The 25,197-nt window shown below is 38.8% G+C and overlaps 1 protein-coding gene across 1 annotated transcript; it reads right to left on the bottom strand.

Annotated features, from left to right (window-relative positions):
• Positions 1–391: 391 nt before the first annotated feature.
• On the bottom strand, positions 392–24,956 carry rab3gap2 (RAB3 GTPase activating protein subunit 2 (non-catalytic)). The gene is made up of 35 exons (XM_073869738.1): positions 24,563–24,956; positions 23,460–23,533; positions 21,612–21,729; positions 21,440–21,521; positions 21,172–21,219; positions 20,951–21,026; positions 20,076–20,177; positions 18,218–18,317; positions 18,024–18,122; positions 16,264–16,412; positions 16,098–16,177; positions 15,915–16,004; positions 15,667–15,806; positions 14,467–14,662; positions 13,763–13,906; positions 13,580–13,662; positions 12,719–12,783; positions 12,544–12,634; positions 12,306–12,458; positions 11,339–11,518; positions 8,263–8,360; positions 8,069–8,174; positions 7,822–7,982; positions 7,541–7,715; positions 7,150–7,290; positions 5,411–5,517; positions 5,260–5,325; positions 4,726–4,797; positions 4,140–4,175; positions 3,986–4,060; positions 3,603–3,818; positions 3,368–3,457; positions 3,082–3,282; positions 1,228–1,392; positions 392–1,143 (listed from the first exon to the last, which is right to left on the bottom strand). The coding sequence occupies exons 1-35, from the start codon at positions 24,672–24,674 to the stop codon at positions 991–993; spliced, it is 4,044 nt and encodes a 1,347-aa protein (XP_073725839.1). The 5' UTR covers positions 24,675–24,956; the 3' UTR covers positions 392–990.
• Between the last annotated feature and the right edge of the window lie 241 nt (positions 24,957–25,197).

Genomic DNA, 25,197 nt, shown 5'->3' with positions numbered 1-25,197 from the left:
TAGTAAAAATTTAAGGCAGCAAAGTATTTTTTACAGTGTGCTACAACATACCAAAAAAAATCCTGAAATTTGAAACGGTGAAAAACTCTTTAACAATCAATTCAGGACTACATAGTTTGGTTCAGTCTTTGTGGCATGTTTTACAAATACAATTTTGATATTTATAATGTGTTTAGAAACAATTTTCAAGATTGACTTTACAGAAACTTTAACAAACCTTGCTGTATTCTTGTGTGTTAGTTCATTAACGCCATTTTGTATCGACAAAAGTGACGTGAAGGCACCCAACATTGTAAACACAACTTACCAGCTTGTAAATACGAAAACCCAGAAGGACTTAAATGCACCATAAGAACATTTTGGAACACTCAAAATACACAACACCACACTCTGAAAAACAACTTGCGAATCTTTTTATTTTTGGTATACCGGTTATACTGCAGTATATTGATAGACAAACTGTACGAGCTGTACAGGACTGCATAAAACTAATGAAAACTTGTGACGAAACAAAGTTGTACATTTAAATTAAAAAGCATTAATGAGACACAACAGACACTGGTTTGGCAGGATAAATGAGAAACGTCACTGGACATATAAAATATATCGCTCCCCTCTGGTGTTAATAATCTGTAATGTTTTGATTATTCAGCAGAATATTCTCAATATAAAGGCTTCTATATACCCCAGACGTCTTTACATTTAAACTATCCTACATAAAAGCATTGTTTTATTTCTAATAACACTTTTAGACAGGGACTTCAAGCTCTTTTTCCTTGACAGCACTTCAATGTGTGCAGATTTCTAGTACAGGAGATCATCTTGACATTCTAGTATCTAGATGTCATTTTAGTCTTTATTTGAGGGAGAAATTAAACCCGCTGATTCCTAATGAAGCCGATTTAGGCTGATTTGATGGTTTTCCAGGTTTCAGGGTGCCTGGAAAGCCCGGAAAGGATTTAGTGTCTAGATTTCATAAAAACATGTGCATCAGGGCTCATCCTGTAAGGAGTCCACAGCCTCCAGCAGGTGGAGGGCAAGGCTGTACTGGGCGTGGTTTTCAGGTAGCATCTCGACAACTTTGTTGATAAGTCGGCCGCTCTGAGACAGAGGTACTGAGGGACAGCGGAGCTCGCTCGGGTCCTAACAAACACATAAATTGTAAGAGGGAATGAAAGACTGGGAGCACTATAAGAAAAGTGTCGTTTTAAGGGTGTGCGTTATTACCATGGCCTTCAGCCAGGTGCAGAGGGTGGGCGGCAGACGGGCCAGCAGCTCCATGTTGGGTTTGGTTTGTGATTGGGAGTGAAGCAGAGAGAAGGAGAGTCTCTGACCCGTCAACACCAGGAGCTGTGAGCCCAAAACATCCTTATCCTCGACCTCCATCATCAGCTGAGAGACAAAAAAACACTTTAATGGTGCATTCACATCAGACGGAAATAAACCGTTAAGCGCAAGAGATTTACATGTTAAGTCAATGCAAAGACATCCTGCTGCACGTTTTGTGCAAATGAAGTGGCGCAAATGACGCTGTGCGAATTGAGCATTTTGGGCATTTGACGCACGTAACACATGATTACGTTGAAAAATCTGATTACGACGTAACAAGCGGAGGCAGACATACGAAACAACAATGGAGGGCAAAATCATTATTGCTATATGTGGACACTCGGAGCTGTTATGCCACATCTTTGTACTTTTATAGAAACAGGAATAAAAAGGATCTTTCTTGGAAAAAAGTGAGTGAGGAAGTCTGATATTCTGGTAAGTTGTAAAAAAAGCTCTTTACTCAATTTGAGCTATATACTGTATATACATATTAAGAGTACAATCTAGCTAAAGCCAGCAAATCAAGCGTATTTGCTTCTGAATTTCACTCGTGAATGACATGAATTTTTTAAGCATACATTTTTTACGTGCGAATGACGTGAATTTTTTAACTCGCTAAAGACATTAATTTATTTACTCGTGAATTACATGAATTTTTATGCGCACATTTTTTATGCGCGAATGGCATGAATTTTTTACTCGCGAATGACATGCATTTTTTTACTCGTGAATGACATCATTTTTTTACTCGGGAATGATGTTATTTTTCTACGTGCAAATTTTTTATGTGCGAATGACGTATTTTTTTTACTCGCGAATGACGTGAAATGTTTACCTGTAAATTTTTTATGCACGAATGACGTGAATTGTTTTACTTTGCGAATGAAATGCATTTTTTTACTTGCAAATGGCGTGAATTTTGTACGCAAAAAATTTTATGCATGAATACGTGCATTTTTATTTGCGAATGACATGCATTTTTTTTACTCGTGAAAGACATGATTTTTTTACGCTGAATTTTTTATGTGCGAATGACGTGAATTTTTTTTACTCGCGAATGACATGAATTTTTTACGCACAAATTTTTTATGCACAAATGATGTGAATTTTTTTACTCGCGAATGACATGCATTTCTTTACTTGTGAATGACGTGAATTTTTTTACTCGCAAATGACATGAATTTTTTTACATGCAAATGATGTGAATTTTTTACGCGCAAATTACGTGAATTTTTTACAAAACAATTTTTATGCACGAATGATGAAAAATGTTCTACTCGTGAATGACAATTTTGGTGCAAAATTTTTTATGTGCGAGGAATTTTTTCATGTCTTTCACGCATGACATGATTTTTTTACTCGCAAGTGACATAATTTTTTTACATGCGAATGACCCAAATGTTTTATGTGCGAATGATGCCATTTTTTTCACACATTTTTAACATGAATTTTTAACGCGCATTTTTTCTTGCGAATGACATGAATGTTTTTACTTGCAAATGACGTGCATTTTTAACATGTGAATGACGCAAATGTTTTACGTGCGAATGACGCACATTTTGTACCCGCGAATAACGTGAACTTCACTCGAAATGTTTAAGCCTCCAACCACACGAGCAAATTTCATGCGCGAATGACATGAACACACAGTAAGAGTGACTATCAAGAGAAAAAAAATAAATAAGGTAAATGCGTCCCATTTTACTCTAGTGTTTAATTTAGAAGGATTAATGCAGCATGCAGGTGTGTTACCTCCTCTGCCCGCAGGTCCAGGCCCTGGTTGTAGAGTTCGCAGACGAGATGTCTGCGCAGAATGTCAGTATTGACCTGCAGTAGAGATGTGAGCTCCATACACACAGATGGCCACATGTCTTCAGTGCCACTATGTCTGACACCATTCTCCTCAGCTTCTGCTAAAGCCTTCACCCAGCCTGTTAATACAGCCATCAGAAACTACACAAACACACAGAAAACAAAAAACTGTTAGCTATGATAAGGGGGATCTGTCTCCAGTGCTGAAAAGGGCGATGTATTTCACCTCTTGTCTCACAGACACCAGGTTTGGGTCCATATCTCCACTGGGCAGCAGCTGAATGGAGGTCAACTCTCTGAAGAATGCGTTCTTGCCCTGCGGAGAGCAGCACATTTTGACGTTAACAATAAAGACAATATAAAACTCATTATTAAACCTATGAGTTTTATATAAATTATTAAGCCTTGAAAGTCCATGTGTGTGAATATGCAAGCGTGTTGTCCTACGAGTGCATACACACCTTACTGTCGAATAGGCTGAGCGGTTTAAGGCGAAGAGAGAAGGTCATAGCGGCATGCATGAGAGATGCCAACACGCAGTGATGTTGAACGAGCGGATAGTGAACCGATCGCTGATCCATCGCCAGCTCCACGATAGACACCGGACCTTCGGCGGCGCTCCACGCTTCTTCCACGCACACGTCCGGAGCAGACACTTCCTCCACTCCTGAATCCGCCTGGAAGAGTGGTCAGAAAACCATTTAATAAAGACTATAATATCCTGTAACATTACTTATAAAAGAGTAAAAAGGATAAGACAGTTTTCTGCCCAGGCATCTTCTCTTTAATCCGTCCTTACTCTGGAGAAAAAAGGAAATAAAGGGAGAAAAGAAGAAGACGAGACCTCCATCAGAGCCTGAAGTAACTGCACGCAGGAGCCCATAAAACTTCTCACGGCTGCGTCTCCCATTCCCACATCCTACAAAAACACAATCACACGTGTCAGATCAGAATTGATTTCAAGTACATGTGTCTTTCTCCTGTGTATGGATTCTTACCCGTCTGCAAAGTCGATCTTTGGGTGCCTTTCCCACCTGTTGACACATTCACACACTTTTAGTCAAGGTTTAAAAACAAAAAGAGACCACACTGCAAAAAATGATTTTCAAGAAAAAAAATTCTTAGTATTTTTGTCTTGTTTTCAGTAAAAATATCTAAAAATTCTTAAATTAAGATGCTTTTTCTTGATGGGCAAAACGACCCAAGAAAATGAGTCTAGTATTTAGACCAAAAATATCAAATTTAAGTGATTTTGTGCATAAAACAAGCAAAAAATCTGACAATGGGGTAAGCAAAAAAATCTTGAAAATTATTCTTAAACACTAAATTCAAGAAAATTTCAAGATTTTTTTGCTTACCCCATTGTCAGATTTTTTGCTTGTTTTATGCACAAAATCACTTAAATTTGATATTTTTGGTCTAAAAACTAGACTTATTTTCATGGGCCGTTTTGCTCATCAAGAAAAAGCATCTTAATTTAAATTTTTTCGATATTTTTACTGAAAACAAGACAAAAATACTAAGAAATTTTTGTCTTGAAAATAATTTTTTGCAGAGCAAGAGTAGACATTTACACTCACACACCTTTTCCATTAGATAGGCAGCAGCTGAAAAGCGCTTGACAATAAATGTGTGCCACATCATAGCAGAGATACCTGAAAGACACACACATACTTATAAGTTGAAGAAGAAAGATAGGAATTAATTTTAAAGGTCCACTGTGTAGATTTTTAGCAGCATCAAGAGGTGAGATCGTGAATTTCAACCAGCGGATCAGTCCACAGATCACCCCTCACTTTCGAAACGCATAGAGAAGCTATGGTAGCCGCCCCAGGACAAACACATCATTGTCTGAGACAACGTAGTGACAAAATGCACTCAATAAAGCAGTCCATTTAGGGCTACTGTAGAAACATGGCGGCAACTTCCATGTGAGGGGACCCGCGGTGTATGGAGATAAAAATGACTTAATACCGTATTTTCACCGATAATATAGTTATGTATATTATATCCTCCTAAAAGTTACAAAATGCACCTTTAAATTATTACAGACTGATTCGTATCCACTGTTCTCCCAATAAAAAAACAAATATGTCACTTTGAATCAATGTTTCCTCCCAGCTGGATGTGTGGATTGGAGATCATCTTCAAAAACTCCACTGACCAGTCTAAATACTGTCCAACCTGCAAACACAGAGAAAGATAAAAGCTTGTCGTACATTTACTAATGTTCTCCAGGATTAATCGTAAGGATCATATTCATCTCTACCTCCGGGTCTTTGTTCCACTGGACCACATGTTCCCAGCTACAATGAGCAAACAGCACATCAGGAGACAGAGAGCTCGGGAAACGCTGACAAACAAACTCAAGCAGCTCTGAAATAACATACGGAACGAGAAATTAAATCTAACGTCTAATAAGTTTGCATACCAAGTCCGACATTTTTGCATGTTATAAAAAATACAAGCTCACTTTGTGTCAATAACATTTCACACTTTTTATCCATCATAAAGAATTCTTATCGGATTGAATTTTCTGCGCTTTTCGGATCCATGGCGAGCATTTTGTAGAGATGTTTTAACAATTCATCTCACTCGCAAGTTCGCAACTGGCTGCCGTAAGCCCCCTTTTCACTGTGCATGACATTCTGACACAACTGTCGGAGTTGGCCCCCTAGTGCCAGTCATAATAAAATTATAGTTTAATCGTAAATCTGTACCAACATGGGAGAGATGAATAAAGCAAATTAATAAAACAATAAACAGCTATGCATATAATACAAAGCCCGTCAATATTTTTATAGAGAACATATGACAAATAAAAAAAAAATGTATAAATATTAAATGAATAATTTATTACTTATAAGTACTGAATTGTTTTATAAGCCGTCATTTGCCATGTACATTGGAAAGGGGGCTTGAGTCTCGAACCGCGACCTTTGGGTACCAAACATTATACAATATGTGCTCAAGTTAGCTAAACAATAGGTTGTTGCTAATGTCACTACTCCTTTCGTAGCAAATAGTGCTAACGTTATGAAGACTCAATTTTGTATTGTTGTGCACATTTTTCACAACAGATTTTTCCCATCAGGATCAGTGTGCAAGGTTTCTGGGCGTGATGAATCGCGCTATTCTTGCAGGAAATTCAGACGTGAATATGCTAAATTTGCTAGTTTTAGCTAGCTTGATATATGTATTATATATATATATATATATATATATATATATATATATATATATATATATATATATATATATATATATATATATATATATATATATATATATCTTAAATTGAGTAAAGAGTGTTTTATACAACTTACCAGATTTTTTATTTCTGTTTCTATAAAAGTACGATGATGTGTCATAAAATGATTTTGCCCTCTATTGTTTTTTCCTATTTTTGGCTCCGCTCGCTACGTTGTAATCACATGACTACTAGAGCAAGCTCCTGATTGGTTAAAGCGGCATGAATATCCGGCAAAGTTTCGACTTTTAAACTTGCACGCTATGAGCAAATCACGTTACGCGCGTCAAATGCCTGAAATGCTCAGTTCGCGCCGCGTCATTCGCGCAAATCCCGTCATATGCGCAAATCCCGTCGTTCGCGCCAATCCCGTCATTCGCGCCAATCCCGTCATTCGCGCCAATCCCGTCGTTCGCGCCAATCCCGTCGTTCGCGCCAATCCCGTCGTTCGCGACAATCCCGTCGTTCGCGACAATCCCGTTGTTAGGGCCAATACCGTCATTCGTGCAAATCCTGCTGTTCGTGCAAACCCCGTTGTTCGTGTAAATCCCGTCGTTCGCGTAAATCCCGTTGTACGTGCAAATCGCACCACAGGATGTCTATCACATCTATACATTGACTTAACATGTAAATCACTCGCGTTTAATGTTTAATTTGCATCTGGTGTGAACGCAGATGATGAATCCAAAAAATGCATACAAAAAATCTTAAGATCTTAAGTCTTATGATAAGGAATGATTCAGAATTTCCAAGGTTACCCTTAAGTCTCTCCTCTTCCCCTGGCTGTGATGGCTGTTCTGTGGATTGATTCTCCACCCTCTGCTGTAAAATATCCTTCAATAGTTCTGGAGACACACCCTGTCTGAAGATCAGCTTTGACACACAGTCTGCTACACCTCCTACAGAAGACATTAATGTAGAAAAGTAAATACGTTAACATTCCCAGTGGTCTTTCAATTGACCTACAGCACATATGCATGTATGTGTATCCATGCATCTCAATTTACATGCCATCAGTACTAAATAGTAGTCGAAATTAGATTTAGTATATGTATCTATCAATGCACTCATAACAAAAACAGTACATACTTTTAGGGCATAGTATAAATAGGCGAACTAAGATGCAGGCAATAAATAAATCTTCTCTACCTCTTCCACTCTCCAAAAGTGTTTTGACCGAGCAGCGTGAAACAGCGCCCCCTGCAGAACCCTGAGGGGGCGGCAGGCAGAGTAACGTCTGCAGAGCAAGAACATCCTCCAACTGCTTTATACACACCACCCACTGCTCCAACTCCAGAGACACACACTCCCATCCCTCCTGAAACTACAGAGAGAAAGAGAGTTACAGCCGTTCATGGGCGTTACCACGAAAACTGAGACTACAAACACACCTCTTAAAACTACAGACAGAAAGAGTTGGACGTACACACCTTGCTCTGTGCCAGTTTGGTGATGGTGCTTTTGGCTACGTGATGAGCGACCACAGCAGCCAACAATGCAGCGGCTGCGCTCTCAGACTGAAGACACGTCGTGCGCACCTGTTGCCACCAGGGGGAGACGCTCTGCCCGTCCCATGATGCATCAACCGCTCCTGGCATTCATAAACATGCAGTTTAAAAACAATATAAAAGATAGAGACATAGACATGCAAGAAAGCAAATGCACGAAATTGCAGACCTTTCATTGCGCTGAGTGTGGAGAGTAGTGTGTGCAGGTTCGAGACAGCGGCTGGACACTTCAGAACCTCCTTTTCTTTGTTCAGCCAAACTGATAAAAGCAAAGACTGAACGAGAAAGAAAGAGAAACACATGCAAATTTTAGATCTTAATTTAAATATTTATTTAATTTTTATCCCTCCGCTTCTTTCTTACCAGCAGCTGTTGAGGACTAATGCCGCTCTCCTGTAAAGTCTCACACACTTTCTGTAAGGGACTCTGGCCAGAAAGACAACCCCAGAACAGAAAACTACCTGTAAACACAGACGAAATCAGTAATGATGCAACTAGACACAAGAAAAAAAGTAATGCACAATTATATAAACACTAGTTTCCATTACCCTTCAATTTCCGCAATTTAAAATAGAGAATTGAAAATGCACCCAATTTCGCATAAACTCCCATATATCGCAAAAAGGTTTCTACGCTCGGGTGAGGTGGTTTTTCAGGCAATTCCAAAAATAAATTTATCGCAAAACTGCAAAGGAAACGTCACATGTTCATTCTTTAAATATGGCACAGTATGTTTGATTGGAGGACAAGACAGAGGATGTTTGGTCGACTTCATGCGACATCACAAGAACCGAGAAGCGCATGACATTAAAGTACCGCAAGAGCAATTCGGGAGTCAACTGCTCTGTATGCTTTCATGTCGCTCTCGCTGTATTTTGACTTTATCCGCATGCTGGTCTGCGCAGTGCCACATGAAGTCGAACACACTCGTCACCATGGTTTTTGGAATGACTTATCACACGACAACAAATAAAATTTTAGTTATATAACATTAGCTGAGTTTCAATTACCCTTAAATTGCGCAAATTGAAGTAGCGAATTGAAAATGCGGCCAACAAACTTCTAATAAACTCACATATATTGCAAAAAAGTTTTTACGCTCGCGTGAGGTGGTTTTCAGGCAATTCGAACAAGGAATATATTGCAAAACTGCAATGGAAACAGGTCGCCTGACATGCGTTAAAGTCACATAGCTGCGTTTCCATTACCCTTCAAGTTGCGCAAATTAAAGTAGCGAATTGAAAATGTGGCCAACGAAACTTCGCATAAACTCCCATGTATTGCAAAAAAGTTTTTACGCTCGAGTGAGGTGGTTTTTCAGGCAATTTGAACAAGGAATATATAATGAAACGGCAATGGAAACAGATCGTCTGACATGCGTAAAAGTCACATAGCTGCGTTTCCATTACCCTTAAAGTTGCGCAAATTAAAGTAGCGAATTGAAAATGTGGCCAACGAAACTTTGCACAAACTCCCAAATATTGCAAAAAAGTTTTTACGCTCGAGTGAGGTGGTTTTTCATGCAATTCGAACATGGAATATATCGCAAAACTGCAATGGTAACAGGTCGCCTGACATGCGTAAAAGTCACATAGCTGCGTTTCCATTACCCTTCAAGTTGCGCAAATTGAAGTAGCGAATTGAAAGTGCGTCCAACAAAACTTCGCATAAACTCCCATATGTTGCAAAAAAGTTTTTACGCTCGGGTGAGGTGGTTTTTCAGGCATTTCTAGGAATATATCGCAAAACTGCAATGGAAACAGAATCGCCTGACATGCGTAAAAGTCACATAGCTGCGTTTTGATTACCCTTCAAGTTGCGCAAATTGAAGTAGCGAATTGAAAATGCATCCAACAAAACTTCGCATAAACTCCCATATATTGCAAAAAGGTTTTTACGCTCGAGTGAGGTGGTTTTTCAGGCAAATCGAACAAGGAATATAATCGCAAAACTGCAATGGAAACAGATCGCCTGACATGCGTAAAAGTCACATAGCTGCGTTTCCATTACCCTTAAAGTTGCGCAAATTGAAGTAGCGAATTGAAAATGCGTCCAACAAAACTTCACATAAACTCCCATATATTGCAAAAAAGTTTTTACGCTCGAGTGAGGTAGTTTTTCAGGCAAATCGAACAAGGAATATAATCGCAAAACTGCAATGGAAACAGATCGCCTGACATGCGTAAAAGTCACATAGCTGCGTTTCCATTACCCTTCAAGTTGCGCAAATTGAAGTAGCGAATTGAAAATGCGTCCAACAAAACTTCACATAAACTCCCATATATTGCAAAAAAGTTTTTACGCTCGAGTGAGGTAGTTTTTCAGGCAAATCGAACAAGGAATATAATCGCAAAACTGCAATGGAAACAGGTCGCCTGACATGCGTAAAAGTCACATAGCTGCGTTTCCATTACCCTTCAAGTTGCGCAAATTGAAGTAGCGTATTGAAAATGCGTCCAACAAAACTTGGCATAAACTACCATATATTGCAATAAAGCAATAAACCCCAAGAAGCAGTGGGTTACCAGTGCATTTTATAACAGCTAAGGGGCGTTGTTAGGCACGACGCGAAGCGTCTTAACCCCACTGCTTCGAGGGGTTTATTGCGTTTATAAAACGGTTACTTCATATGCATAACATTAGTGGGATTTTATCAAATTAAACACAAATAAGTTGTAATTATATTAGTACAAATATTACTCTTCCGCCAAACAAAGTAGTTCCTCAGAATCAAGTGTGACTGAAACAGAGCGCAGTTCCCAACCAACAGAGATGCAGCAAAGACACAATGAAAATATGATTTAAGACTGTGGTGTTTATTTTATAAATCACCATTCATCTAATTTATACATTAACATTTAAGTTGCCACCCAGTTTTAGTTTAATGCCTTGCAGAAAAAATTTCTTCTTTAAATAAACATAAAATATCAAATGAAAGAACAGACCATCCGCCTTTTCAAACAAAAACAAACAAAAAGATGTTTCATCCTACCTTCATTTGTTCTCTTATCAACTCTCAAATTTTTTTTGCTAAAAGCGGAGATAATTAAATTTTTGTGAAGAACTTTCGTAAGAGATCAGATTCAGAACCTGATGAAAACACGCTGTTTTCAGTGTTGAGTGAATGCGTCAGTGTTTAAATTGGGTAAGATCGCCACCCAGTCGATAATAGCGGACGTATGAACTTGAGTTATAAACTCTTTTTCTCTTTATCGACAAGACGACTCAACAATATTTATTCGGTATTTTGATGTCATATGCATGTCGGCCTGCGACACAGCAGCTGCCATGGTTTTTGGAATGACTTATCGCGATAGAACAAAATTACAATTTAGTCGCATAACATCAATTGTCGTCAGTTCACAAGTTTAGAAAATAACGCTAACATTTTGCGCAAATCTGTAATGAAAACGCAGCTAATGATGGTGAGCTTTTTTACCGAGTTGGCTCCAGTCGGTATCTGTCTGTTTAATCACCCTCAGCTCTCCGTCGACCCACTCCAACAGAGACAGGAATGTTCGGACAGGCAACAGCTCGCCGGAGTCTTGAGCGAAGGAAACGCAGGGCCGAGTGTTTATCTCTGTGTATTGCTGTAAGACTGGGCCGACTCGAGCCAGATCTTCTTCAATGCCAGAAAACGACAAATGTTGAGAAAAAAGTTGACGTAAATAACTAGCATATATATATTTTTTTAGTTTAAAAGGACAGTTTAGCCCAAACTAAAAGTTGTCAATTTATTTATCCTAATGTTTTTCCAAACCCACATCACTCTCTTATTTGTTGCAGAATAGATATGAAGAGTTTAGATGCAAAACCCTCCAAGTGCATCTGACATGAAAATTTTTTTATCAGCCTCTTATGTTTAGGTTCAGAAATTTCACTTTAATTGCAATGAAAAGGTTATTAGTCTGTTATTGAAATTTTTTTTATTTTCAGAAATGTCACTTTAGTCACTTCATTGGTATTTGACAAATTTGACCGTCTTTCACGGCAAAACCCTTTAAGTGCATGCAAGCTTTTTTGGGCAACAAACATTGCAAATGATGAATGTCAGAATGTAAAAGATAAAAATGAGAAAACTGAATCACACACTAGGGGGCGCTGTGATGCACGTGACTGCCACATACGGGTTGTATTCAGATTCAAGTACTCACAAGGGACCCAATTTTGAATGTGATCCATGGTCGTTTTACATTCATCTTCTGTGCATTTTTGAAGACTTGAAAAATCTACAAAGGTGGTGTTTAGAGGCTTTTGCATCTGAGCTCTTCATATATTTCCATTTAATGAAAGTGGTAACCATTTACTTTCATTGTAAGATAAAGATGCGCCTCCATTTGTGTTTAAAAATACATAAATACAGGTCTGAAATGACACGAAGTTGAGTATAAAATCACAAATTTCACATTTTTTGTAGCATGTGTATGCGTTCCTCACATGTTCAGACTCAGTGGGTGAAGTATCTGGTGTGTGCAGTAGCTGTACGTCTGTATAGAGCTGGAGCAGTTTAAGTTGCGATGAACAAAACTGCACCAAAGATTCATCCACTGCCTCGGGATCTAATACAAACGAACACACTGTAACAGATCAAACTTTCATATTGCAAACAAACCACACCTAATGCAAACCTAGTGAAAACAATACCTTGCTCTTTCAGGCTGGCCAATAGTGCACGAGTAACGTTGGTCAAACAGGACACCGGTGCATTCCTATTAGACAGCAATGACTCCAAGGCCTGTCAATCAATCACATTCTCCTTAATTTGTATGTCAACAGCACCATTGTGGAGCATGCGGATGTGAAATTGCGTTTTACAAACCTGTTTTTTTAGAGCTGGATGTTTAATGTCCAGTAACACATTTTGTGCTTCGCTCTCAAGCAGAGCTGTCAATCAAAACAGTCAAACCACATTACTTTATATTATAAAAGCTACATACACTCTTAAAAATAAAAGTGCCATAAAAGAGCCATTTTTAGCTGTACCTTTAACATCTGAAGAAAAAGGTTTTTTTGGAGTGCAAAAAGGTTCTTTAGATTATAAAGAATGTTTTTTCTGTGAAAAAGCTTTTAAGCACCTTCATTTTTAAGAGTGCTTTATTCATATTAGAGGTCTTCACGGGTTCACCAAGATTCGAAAACCTGAGGTCCGAACCAAGCGTGTTCGGGTCTAAAAGTTTCACGTGTGCCTTGGACACGTGCCAGTTATAATATTAGCGGCATCGGGTCTTGAATAAACTAAAATGAATGTGTTTTTGCCGAACGGACCCGAGAAGACACAAACTACCTTGCAGGTGTGCATCGAGTCCTTTTCCAGCGCCTCCTCTGTTTATCAAGAGCGCTTGCGACATTGTGTGGCTGACGGTATGTAATTTTCATTGAGACAGACCTGTCAATCAATTTTGCATGCACATTTTAGCGGTTACCTTGGTGTCGTCGAAAATAAATGCACTAACGTCAGTGCAGTTTTTTTTTCGGGTCCAGTCGGGTTAAAAAATAATTGCCACTGGGTTGGGTCGGATTCGGGTTAGTCTCGGGTCATGTCTTTCTTTAAAAAAAAGTGATCTATGCATGTCAGGTTCAGTGTTTTGGGTAATTTCGGGTCACGTACATTTCTTTGGACCCGAGAAGACCTCTAATTTTATGCATGACCTCTCATGAATATTAATGAGAAGGTTCTGACCTGGCTCCACCTCCCTGCTCTTCAGCAGAGATGTAAGTCTCTTCAGCAGGTGCATGTCTTTGGCACGCTCGCTCTTCTTATCACTGACAAACACATAGAAGAGACATCTGTGCTTATCTGCATTTGTAATTTTGTTTGTGTGTGAATAATAATAAATATTTGTATGTGTGTGTGTGTGAATACCTAAGTGCAAGGTGAAATGGTATAGTGATGCATCTCAGAAGTCCACTAACAGGGTCAAAAAGACACACTTGCTGTGTGTGTATCTGCCAGCCCTGACTGGTTACACTGTTCACACCCATTAACCTGTGACCTGCGTACAGCAGCCTGTAAAAGACAAAATACTAGGGCTGTCAAAAAATTAATCGCGATTAATCGCATCCAAAATAAAAGTTTGTTTTTACATAACATATGTGTGTGTACTGTGTGTATATATTATGTATATATAAAAACACACAGAATAATATATATATTTACGAAAAATTGGTAATATTTATATATAGAATATTTATATTTCTATATTATATAAATTATATAAATGTATATACAGTATATAAATGCAAATATTTCATAAATATATACATGAATGTGTGTGTATTTATATATACATCATATTTACACACAGTACACACACATATGTTATGTAAACACAAACTTTTATTTTGGATGCGATTAATCGCGATTAATCTTTTGACAGCCCTACAAAATACATGTGACCCTTCCTGTGAAATCCAGGCTAAAGTCTCATAATGTAATAATGAGATGAGAAGCATCAAAATTTAATGTCACATGACCTTACTCAGTCAATAATAAAGATTATGTAGGATGTAAATCACAAATAAAATGACTTTATAGTTTGTATTATTTAAGTGTGGGTGTATTTGTACCTGCACTGTTTGCCTACAGTAAAAGCCCCCACTCGTGGTCCATGCTGGGTTCCCCACACCTCTAAAATGCCCCTGCGCGGGGCATAAATCACTAGAAATTGGGCATGGCGTCGGGGCATAGAGGGAGACGTTGCTATTTCTCTTTCCCCACGTGCTTCGGATACCTGCAGCCACCCGAGCTGAGCATCACGGTAACCTACGCACACACACAGTCATTGAGACATTAAAGGGGACATATCATAAAAATAATTTTTATGTTTAAGTGCTTTAATTGGGTCCCCACTGTTTCCATCAACCTAGAAAATATGAAAAAGATCAAACCAGTAACTTAGTTTTGGTAAACCATTCTCTGCAAACATGTGAAAAAATAGGTCATTGAAATGTGGCTCCCCTTGTGATGTCAGAAGGGGATAATACCGCCCCTCAATCTGCACTATCCAACCACAGCAATGCCATTTAGTGCAGATATCAGCTCATTTGCATTTTAAAGGACACACCCAAAACGTCAAATTTTTGCTCACACCTACAAAGTAGAAATGTTAACATGCTATAATAAAAAGATTTATTTGACATCTTAAGAATGTTTTGTGACCCTTTATAAAATTATATTTTGGACACTTTAAAGATGGGGCCCATTGACTTTTTATGTTAGGAAAAAATACTATGGTAAGTCAATGGACCCCATCTTTAAAGTGGACTACTACTTTAAAGGGATACTCCAGCCAAATATTAAAATTACCCCATGATTAACTCCCCCTCAAGCAATCCGAGAAACAAATGTCCATCATCTTTCAGATGAACACATTTGGAGTTATTTTAGTAAATGCCCGTGCTCTTCCAAGCTTTATAATGGTAGAAAATAGGGATCATGGAACAATTTGGACTTTATACCCCTAAAAAGGTGCATTCATCCTTCACAGAGGTAATCCACATGGCTCCAAGGGGTTAATAAAGGTCTTCTGCGAGTAATCGATGCAATAAGAAAAATATCAATATTTCAAACTTTATCAACTATAATAACTAGCTTCCGGTCACAACGCCATCTTGGACTCAAGCGATTCACCAGAGAGTTTTAGCGTAGTGCATTCCCACATTTACATCCCAAATGTGGGAATGTGATACAAATCTGGCAACACGTTGGTCTTTCATTCAGTGGCATCTCTCTCTCTCTTTTATTCTCTATGTCCTTCGCTCTCTTACCCTTCCACATCCTGATAGCGATGCCTCGTGCCACATCCAGGAGCGTGACTCTTCCAAAATCATCTGTGACTGCAGCCATAGTGTTACATGGAGAGAGACAAATAGACTCGCCGTGCCGACGAGAATCAGGAAGACCAAACCTGATGAAAGCAAAAAAACACTTTGCTCAAAATCTAGGTCTATTTATGTATTCAAGCACAAACAAATAAAGAAATGAGAAGAAGCATGTCTGTATACAGACTTAGTACCTAACAGGAAGAGGCGTGGCTGGCTCCACCTTTGGTTTCTGTTTCTGCGCTGACTCCTCCTCGTTTTTACTCTTCCAACCCAACCAACCACTAAAGAGAATAAAAAACAGAAACCGAGTGAATACAGAGAGCATAATGACTGCCTTAAGCTCTCTATACTGATAAAAGTAAAGCAAGACGAACCTGGCAGCACTAAACAGAGCTGATGTGAGTTTACTGGCCACAGCCAGAGCCACGTGAGAGAGAAGCGGCTGAGAACTGCCCTGAAAGAGAGAGATGAATTATTGCAAATAATAGCATTTAAAACACTTATCTGATAAATAGATAGAGAGAGATACTGTGCGTCTACCTCTACAGCGTAATAGAAACCCGTGTAGGGCCCGGCTCCGGCTGTAATATACTGACACATAGCAGGAGGGTTTCCTTTAATCGAAGCATGAAATCCTCCCAGAACAGAGGCGTTTTTCATCTGATCAAACACACTTAAGTTTGTAATGCCTGGATAAGACAGAAAGACATTATCTTATAACAGTTTGCTTTATCCAAGTGGTTTCTATTTTAAAGCATTAGCCCATTTTCTTAAAAAGAAATCCAGAGAATTCACTCACCACCATGTCATCCAAAATGTTGATGCCTTTCTTTGTTCAGTCGAGAAGAAATTAAGTTTTTTAAAGAAAACATTCCAGGATTTTTCTCATTTTAATGAACTTTAATGGACCCCAACACTTAACAGTTTTAATGAAGGTAAAAATTGCAGTTTCAAAGGACTCCAAACGATCCCAAACAAGGCACAAGTGTCCCATCCAGCGAAACGATTGTCATCTTTGGCAAGAAAAATAAAAATATGCACTTTTAAACCACAACTTCCTCCATTCATGTGACGCGCCAGTGAGGTCACGGATGACGTATGCGAAACTACGCCCCAGTGTTTACAAGTGTGGAGAAAAAGGACCGTTCCGACGTTGTTGTATGTGTAAAGATACTAATTAATGTCTTTGTCTTAGTTTAGTGTTTAAAATGGTTCGCAAATGTGCGTTTTATATATGTTACACGTGACCTTTCCACGTCATTACGCAATTACGCGAGGTCGCGCTGGTGTGTAACACGAACAGATGAAGATGAGAAGTTGTGGTTTAAAAGTGCATATTTTTTTTCTTGCCAAAGGTGACAATCGTTTTACTAGATGAAACCCTTATTCCTCGTTTGGGATCGTTTAGAGCAGTGGTTCTCAAACTTTTTCCGCGTGCGGCCCCCCTTGTGTACGGTGCATTCCTTTGTGGCCCCCCCAAAGAAAATTTATGACAAAAAACTGTTCTAAAATTTAACATTTTAATTAAACAAAACATATTAAGTTATACAAAGTAGTGCTGTTGGTTAGTAGCCTTATTTTTTTAGGTTTAATTACACAGAATTCATGACAATTGAATGTATTTTATAAAATGTCTTAAAACTGGGGCCCCCCTGGCACCACCTCGTGGCCCCCCTGAGGGCCCCGGACCCCAGTTTGAGAACCACTGGTTTAGAGGTCTTTGAAACTGCAATTTTTACCTTCATTAAAACTGTTAAGTGTTGGGGTCCATTAAAGTCCATTAAAATGAGAAAAATCCTGGAATGTTTTTTCTTTAAAAAACTTAATTTCTTCTCGACTGAACAAAGAAAGACATCAACATTTTGGATGACATGGTGGTGAGTAAAATATCTGGATTTTTTTTAAGAAAATTGAATAATCCTTTAAAAAGCCATTTTAGCGGCATCTAGTGGTGAGAATATGAATTGCAACCAAATGGATAGTGAAGCTACGGTCACACCAGAGGACAACGTAGTGATGAACGCAAGTATGTAGTTTGTCCATTTAGGGCTACTGTAGAAACATGGTGGCACAAAATGGCGACTTCCATGTAAGGGGACCCGCGTATTATACGTCGATAATAACAGCTCATTGTAAGGTTATAAAACCATACAGTTAATTCTGTAAGGTCTTTATACATCACTGATAATATAGTTATGTGCATTTCTGTCAAGAGATCCCTTTTAAAAGTTACATGATGCACCTTTAAACAATTAAAAATGGATGAAGAGTAAAAATTTATTTTTTCTCTCTCTTCTCACCTATGCTGGAATGGTCTGCAACTTTGTCCATGTCACAAAGGCCCCACTTTTTATAAGCCAGTGGTGGAGGCTGGATGACATCACTTCCTACTGCTGCGGCTTAAGATCAATGGGACAGAGAGACAGTGAAAATAGACCAAATAACATTTACATTCACATCATTTTAAAACATACAGACTTTTTCTCTGTCTTACCTCTGGCGACCTGGTTTCGGCAGGCACGTAAAGACTGGAAAAGACTAAACCCATCGATAGTAACCAGGGCTGCTCGGTATAAAATACTCAGCTCCTCATGCTGATGGAAAATCAGATAGACACTTCAGCAGCCAATCAAAACACTGAAATACTCAAATATAGCAAACATACAGTGGGGCAAAAAAGTATTTAGTCAGCTACCAATTGTTCAAGTTCTCACACTTAAAAAGATGAGAGAGGCCTGTAATTTTTGTCAAAGGTACACGTCAACTATGAGAGACAAAATGAGAAAAAAATCCAGAAAATCACATTGTCTGATTTTTTTAAGAATTTATTTGTAAATTATGGTGAAAAATAAGTATTTGGTCAATAACAAAAGTTTATGTCAATACTTTGTTATATACCCTTTGTTGGCAATGACAGAGATCAAACGTTTTCTGTAAGTCTCCACAAGGTTTTTACACACTGTTGCTGGTAGTTTGGCCCATTCCTCCATGCAGATCTCCTCTAGAGCAGTGATGTTTTAGGGCTGTCGCTGGGCAACTCAGATTTTCAACTCCCTCCAAAGATTATTGAGATCTGGAGACTGGCTAGGCCACTCCAGGACCTTGAAATTATTCTTACGAAACCACTCCTTCTTTGCTCGGGCGGTATGTTTGGGATCACTGCCATACTGAAAGACCCAGCCACGTTTCATCTTCAATGCCCTTGCTGACGAAAGGAGGTTTTGAGTCAAAATCTCACGATACATGGACCCATTCATTCTTTCCTTAACTCGGATCAGTCGTCCTGGTCCCTTTGCAGAAAAACAGCCCCAATGCATGAGGTTTCCACCCCCATGCTTCACAGTAGGTATGGAGTTCTTTGGATGCAACTCAGCATCTTTCTCCTCCAAACACAAGAAGTTGAGTTTCTACCTAAAAGTTATGTTTTGGTTTCATCTGACCATATGACATTCTCCCACTCTTCTTCTGGATCATCCAAATGCTCTCTAGCAAACTTCAGACGGGTCCGGACATGTACTGGCTTAAGCAGGTGGACACATCTGGCACTGCAGGAATTGAGTCCCTGGCTGCATAGTGTGTTACTGATGGTAGCCTTTGTTACTTTGTTCCCAGCTCTCTGCAGGTCATTCACTAGGTCCCCCCGTGTGGTTCTGGGATTTTTGCTCACCATTCTGGTGATAATTTTACCCTACGGGATGAGATCTTGCGCGGAGCCCCAGATCGAGGGAGATTATCAGTGTTCTTGTATGTCTTACATTTTCTAATAATTGCTCTCACAATTTATTTCTTCACACCAAGCTGCTTACCTATTGCAGATTCAGTCTTCCCAGACTGGTGCAGGTCTACAATTTTGTTTCTGGTGTCCTTTGACAGCTCTTTGGTCTTGGCCATAGTTGAGTTTGCATTCTGACTGTTTTAGGTTGTGGACAGGTGTCTTTTATACTGCTAACAAGTTCAAACAGGTGCCATTAACACAGGTAACAAGTGGAGGACAGAGGATCCTCTTAAAGAAGAAGTTACAGGTCTGTGAGAGAAAGAAATCTTGCTTTTTTGTTATTGACCAAATACTTACTTTCCACCATAAATTGCAAATAAATTCTTAAAAAATCAGACAATGTGATTTTCTGGATTTTTTTCCTCATTTTGTCTCTCATAGTTGAAGTGTACCTATGATGAAAATTACAGGCCCCTCTCATCTTTTTAAGTGGGAGAACTTGCACAATTGGTGGTTGACTAAATACTTTTTTGCCCCACTGTAACACAGAAAGCTTACAAGAAATAACACATTGGAGAATTTAACACAATCAGAATCAGAATCTGTCTCCATCATCAGTATGTGTGTCGTCTTGTACCTGTTCTGCTACTCCAGGGTGTCGTGGAATCTCATAGGTACGACATTTGAGACGGAGCACAGGATCTTCATGCAAAAGCTGAGCCAATAGAAGAACGCCACTCTATATATACACAAACACACTAATGAACTATCTGCAGTGCTGATACGTCTTATATATATATATATATATATATAAGGTACCTATGTATGAAGAGCTCAGATACAAAAGCCATTAAAAATTTGATAAAGATCTTAACCGAATGCTATCGGCACGTACTGTATGTTCATCAAATACTTTTGCTTAAAATCTGCATAATTTCAAACCTTCAGAAATATCGCTTTGTTAACAGAAACTATTAAACGCCACTTCGATTTTCAGCAAAGTCCTCTAAGTGCACGAAAGATAAATGGGAAAACAACGTGGATCACATTCAAACTTGCGTCCCTTGTTAGTACTTGGACCTGAATACAACCCGAATGCGGCAACCATGTGAATCACAGCGCCCCCTAATGTGTGGTTCAGTTTTTACATTTTGAAGTCTGACTTTTACCATTTGCAATGTTTATAGTTGCATATTTAGTGATTTTGCAAATGTTTACTCTCTTGTCCAAAGAAGTGGATTTTTTTTAGAATTCAAGGTTTTTGCAAAAAAACGCTTGCAGGGCTTGCAGCGAAAGACAGTCAAATTTAATAAATACAGATTGAAAGACTAAAGTGATATTTGAGAAAAATTTATAATCTTTTCATTGCCATTAAAGTGAAATTACTAAACCTAAACATAAGAGCCTAATAAAAATGCTCATTTATAAGAAAATTTGTATGCACTTGCATCTAAACTCTTTATATATTAATATATAACTACTAAAGTTGTAGGTCAGAAATCATGACAGTACCTCTGTGTAGAAACGGACATAACCTGAGCTGAACCCAATCACAATACAGGTCCAATCAGGCCGGCCTGTGGAACTCCTAAACACATAAACATACCCAAAACTCATAAAACACAAACAAGACTCATGTACCATGTCAGCAAAATTCAGGCTAAAGTCTCAAAAATGTTATTTTTAGGATCAATATCATCAATATGTAATATGTGTATGTGAGACGTCCTCACCTCTTTTGGCTGGCCAATGGAATACAGATAACACTACTGATGCACTCCCTATAAGAACAAACACAGAACATTGAAAAGCAAATGTAAACAGTCAGCTGTCAACAACTTTTTGACTTCAGTGACTTTTCTTCAGCATTTCATCTCTGTCTCTGAATTGCTTCTTCTTGTCTGTCATAAAACAGCATACTCTTGAGGGTTTCTATCTCTGGTGTATTTCCTATAAACCCATCCAACCCTAACCCCCTCTCTCTCCTCTTCCACCTCTCACCCTTCTTCAACACTCAGCGCTCCGCTCCAGCTCACACCGAGGGTCATCTCCTCCTGTCCGCCTTCATCTGTCCGCCACTTAGCTGTCAATCAATCCATCAATTGACATATTATTCATACTGATAATTAAACAAATAAGATATTAACACGAAATATTCTGTGTGTGTGCATACCAGAGAGAAAAGCAGCTTTTTGCTCTCTAGCTATGACCAGAAGATCTGAGCATGGGGAGAGAGACAGCACACAGTCCTGCAGCCAGGGGGCGCTCTGTTGCTGCTGTTCTTCTTCAGCCTAGACGGAAACAGAAAATTGGAACAGGACCAACAACATTCAAGGGAATAAAAGGACATTCATAATAATACTGAAAGCTATATTCCAACAAACAGAAAATTAAGTACGGATGCATGATATTATCATCCTTAGCCATATATGGAAAATTATGGCAATGTGATTTGCAGATATAAAGACGTGTTGATCATGCACGTCGGGATCATGTCAGCTAGGCGTGTAGACCAGGGTTTCCCAAATCTTACCCTGGAGGGCCAGAACACTACAGAGTTTAGGTCAAACTCTAATCAAACTTACCCACCTGTGATTTTCTAGTGATCACGAAGACCTTGATTAGCTTGATCAGGTGTGTTTGATCAGGGTTGGAGCTAAACTCTCTAGTGCTCCGGCCCTCCAGGGTCAGATTTGGGAACCCTGGTGTAGACTATTAAATCGTGAACAATTAAAACTGTCGGTCATGCTTTCTGCACCGACTGCTCTATATAAAATATTTAGGTTACAAATTGCAATTCCATTCATCTTTAAAGAACAAGCTGATTGACATATTTTTATTGTTATTGTTATAGATTATTTGAACAATGTTATATCATCATAAAAAGAAAATTACAAATTGTTCTTTTATTCATTCTAACCTGTATTCGTTTGGAAACAAGGCCTTGGAAAACATTTTTTGCTGGCTTATATCGGTATAGGCTAATGAGTTGAAAATTATCTGCAAAAAATCCAATACTGTGCCTCTCTAAATTTAAAGGTCCCGTGTGTGAAATTTTAGCGGCATCTAGTGGTAAGATTGTGAATTGCAACCAACAGCTCAGTTCACAGCTCACCCCTCCTTTCGAAACGCATAGAGAAGCCACGGTAGCCGCCACAGGAAAAACACGCCATCGTCTGAGACAACGTAGTGACAAAACAGGCTCGGTTGAGCAGTTTGTTCGTTTAGGGCTACTGTAGAAACATGGCGGCACGAAATGGCGACTTCCATGTAAGGGCACACGCGGTGTACATAGATAAAAATGGCTAATTTTAAAATAATAAAAACCAAAAATAACCAAAACATTTTAAATAAAAAAAAAAACCACAGATAAAATGTTAACTTCTTCCCTACCAGCATTTAAAAAAAAGTTGCCAGCCAGCGCCAGCATTTTTTATAATTTTTACAAATGTTCAATGCCTTCCATAAACACTTCTTCTTTAAATATATAAACATACAATATATCAAATGAAAGAAAGAAACAAATAAACAAAAAAAAACAATTTATCCTATCATTTGTTCTCTTTTATCACCTCTCAAATATGGGCAAGTTTCTTAAAAAATACCAAATTTTAAACAAAAAGCTGAGATAAGAGATCAAATTCAGAACGATGATCAAAACATATACAGAGTTTTTACTGCTTTTGGATCAGTGGATGCTTTGGTGTTTTAAAAGTTGGGTAAAAGCCCCACCTAGTGGATAATAGCGGAAATATGGATTGCCATATAAAATCGTCATTGGCAAGGAATTGATTTCTCTTAATTGACCAAATAACACGTCAATAGCGTGAAAGAGTTCCTTCTAAAAGTTACACAATGCACCTTTAAGTCATTATTCACTGAAAATATTCCAATCTAATTCAGCCATCGAATATATCTACTAAAAAGCCACTTTCGATTATGACACGCAGGAACCAACAACAAGGCAGCATACAGGTTTGAGATGAGTAAATAATGGTGATCGTTTTTAGGGAATACAAACCTGGTTTTCATTCTCTTTAGTGTCAGGATTCTCCCAGGATCCCCAGTCTGAGTCATCCCATGTTAACTCGTTCTCTAAAAAACGCGTAAGAGAGATGGACAGAGAAGGTCAGAGAATTAATCAATAATGGGACCACAATAGAAGAAATCCAGATAACTTGACCTGGTGTCTTATCAGTTTCTAAGCATGCACACAGTGTCATATCATTATATCATCCTTCTATGATTATCTGTACGCTCATTTCTCTCGATGGTCACACATTTTTATGGTCAAGAGCGCTGACTCACACGCCGCCTGTCAATCCTGTGACTGAATCTTGAATGCAGCTTGCTATTCAGATAATACATGATTTGCAAGGCATCATTATACCTCTTTATTTCCCCTCTCTCCATTTATCTTTCATTCTGTCAGTCATGTGTTTCAGGACACTTCTGCAGGATGAGTCATTCACCAAGGGCAAACAAACCTCCTTTTCTCCCTCTTGATCTCTCTTTATATAAATCTCTCTTTTAGCAGAGTTATTCTGCATAACCTTCAGATAATTTACTTTTACAAACACACTGCTCATTGACTAAAAGTTAGGAAATTATATTTACTTGAATTAGGTTGGGCCAACTCTCACAAAACATGGGTCACAACCTGCCACAGTTTTGATCATGACTATGATTCTGCATTGTCCCCTAAAACCCATCCTGTTGAAAACAGCATTACGGAAATTATAATGGATTTAATGGTTATAATGGGAACTGTATTGTTTTATTGGGAACTTCAATGGTCTATGTGGGTCTCTGTTTTGGGTTCTAGTGGGTGGGATGTTATCTGATGGATTGAACCAACAGAGCACCATTCAATCCTATTGTAATCAGACCAAAACGCAGTGCATTGACATGTTGTAATGATTTTAATGGTTAACAGTTGATGGTTCATAATTGTTTATGTAACAGAAACGATTTCATCTTCTATTGCTTTCCAGCAAGGTAACTGTATAAACCCAAACCCACAAACCCGAAATGACATCGGCTGAACAGCCGCAGTGCAGTGAAACATCAACAACTGGACCAAAGCAAAAGCAAAACAGACATATGGACTGACTTCATCCATACCTGCTTTTGTTTTCTCTTCATCCGGACCTGCGGTGTTTTGTGTGGCGAACAGAAACTCTCGCACCTGCCTGAGCTCCTGGACCCGGCCGAACTCCAGCAGACTGCAGGACATGATTCGGGCGGAACCAGAGCCTTACCCCTAGGGATCTTACGACATAAACTTGTTCACAGGCACCGGATCCGCCACTTGATGTGCTTATGGGTCTATCAGCGAAGTCTGCGATAGTGTTAAGGGGTTATTGGACCCAAACGGGTCAGTAGATCCAGCTGAGGTGTCAGTATGTTGTTTTGCTGTGAGTTTGGATGACACATACTCATCGGATGTAGAAACGATGATGGTGCTGCTAACGCCCTCTGCTGACCGGGAGGACACGCAATTGCTATTCAGTTGTGTTTTTATATTTTTTTTAATGTATGTATATAAGCGTTTATGTAAGTATATGTATTTACAAGTTAAAGTAACTTGTAAATACTGGTTTTAAAGATGCTGTTTTGATTATTTACTATTAACTAAAGCTCCTTTAGGGAAAGTCTCCGCACTCGGTGGCCATTTTTTAACACCCTTGTGCAGCTATTTCACTTATACAAGACCTTCTTGCTTGAATGGGAGAACGATGTTTTTGAAATCGCTGACA

This window comes from Misgurnus anguillicaudatus, chromosome 7 (genome assembly GCF_027580225.2).
Source record: "Misgurnus anguillicaudatus chromosome 7, ASM2758022v2, whole genome shotgun sequence".
NCBI classification, from domain to species: Eukaryota; Metazoa; Chordata; class Actinopteri; order Cypriniformes; family Cobitidae; genus Misgurnus; species Misgurnus anguillicaudatus.
This window is presented reverse-complemented; position numbering and strand designations above follow the sequence as displayed.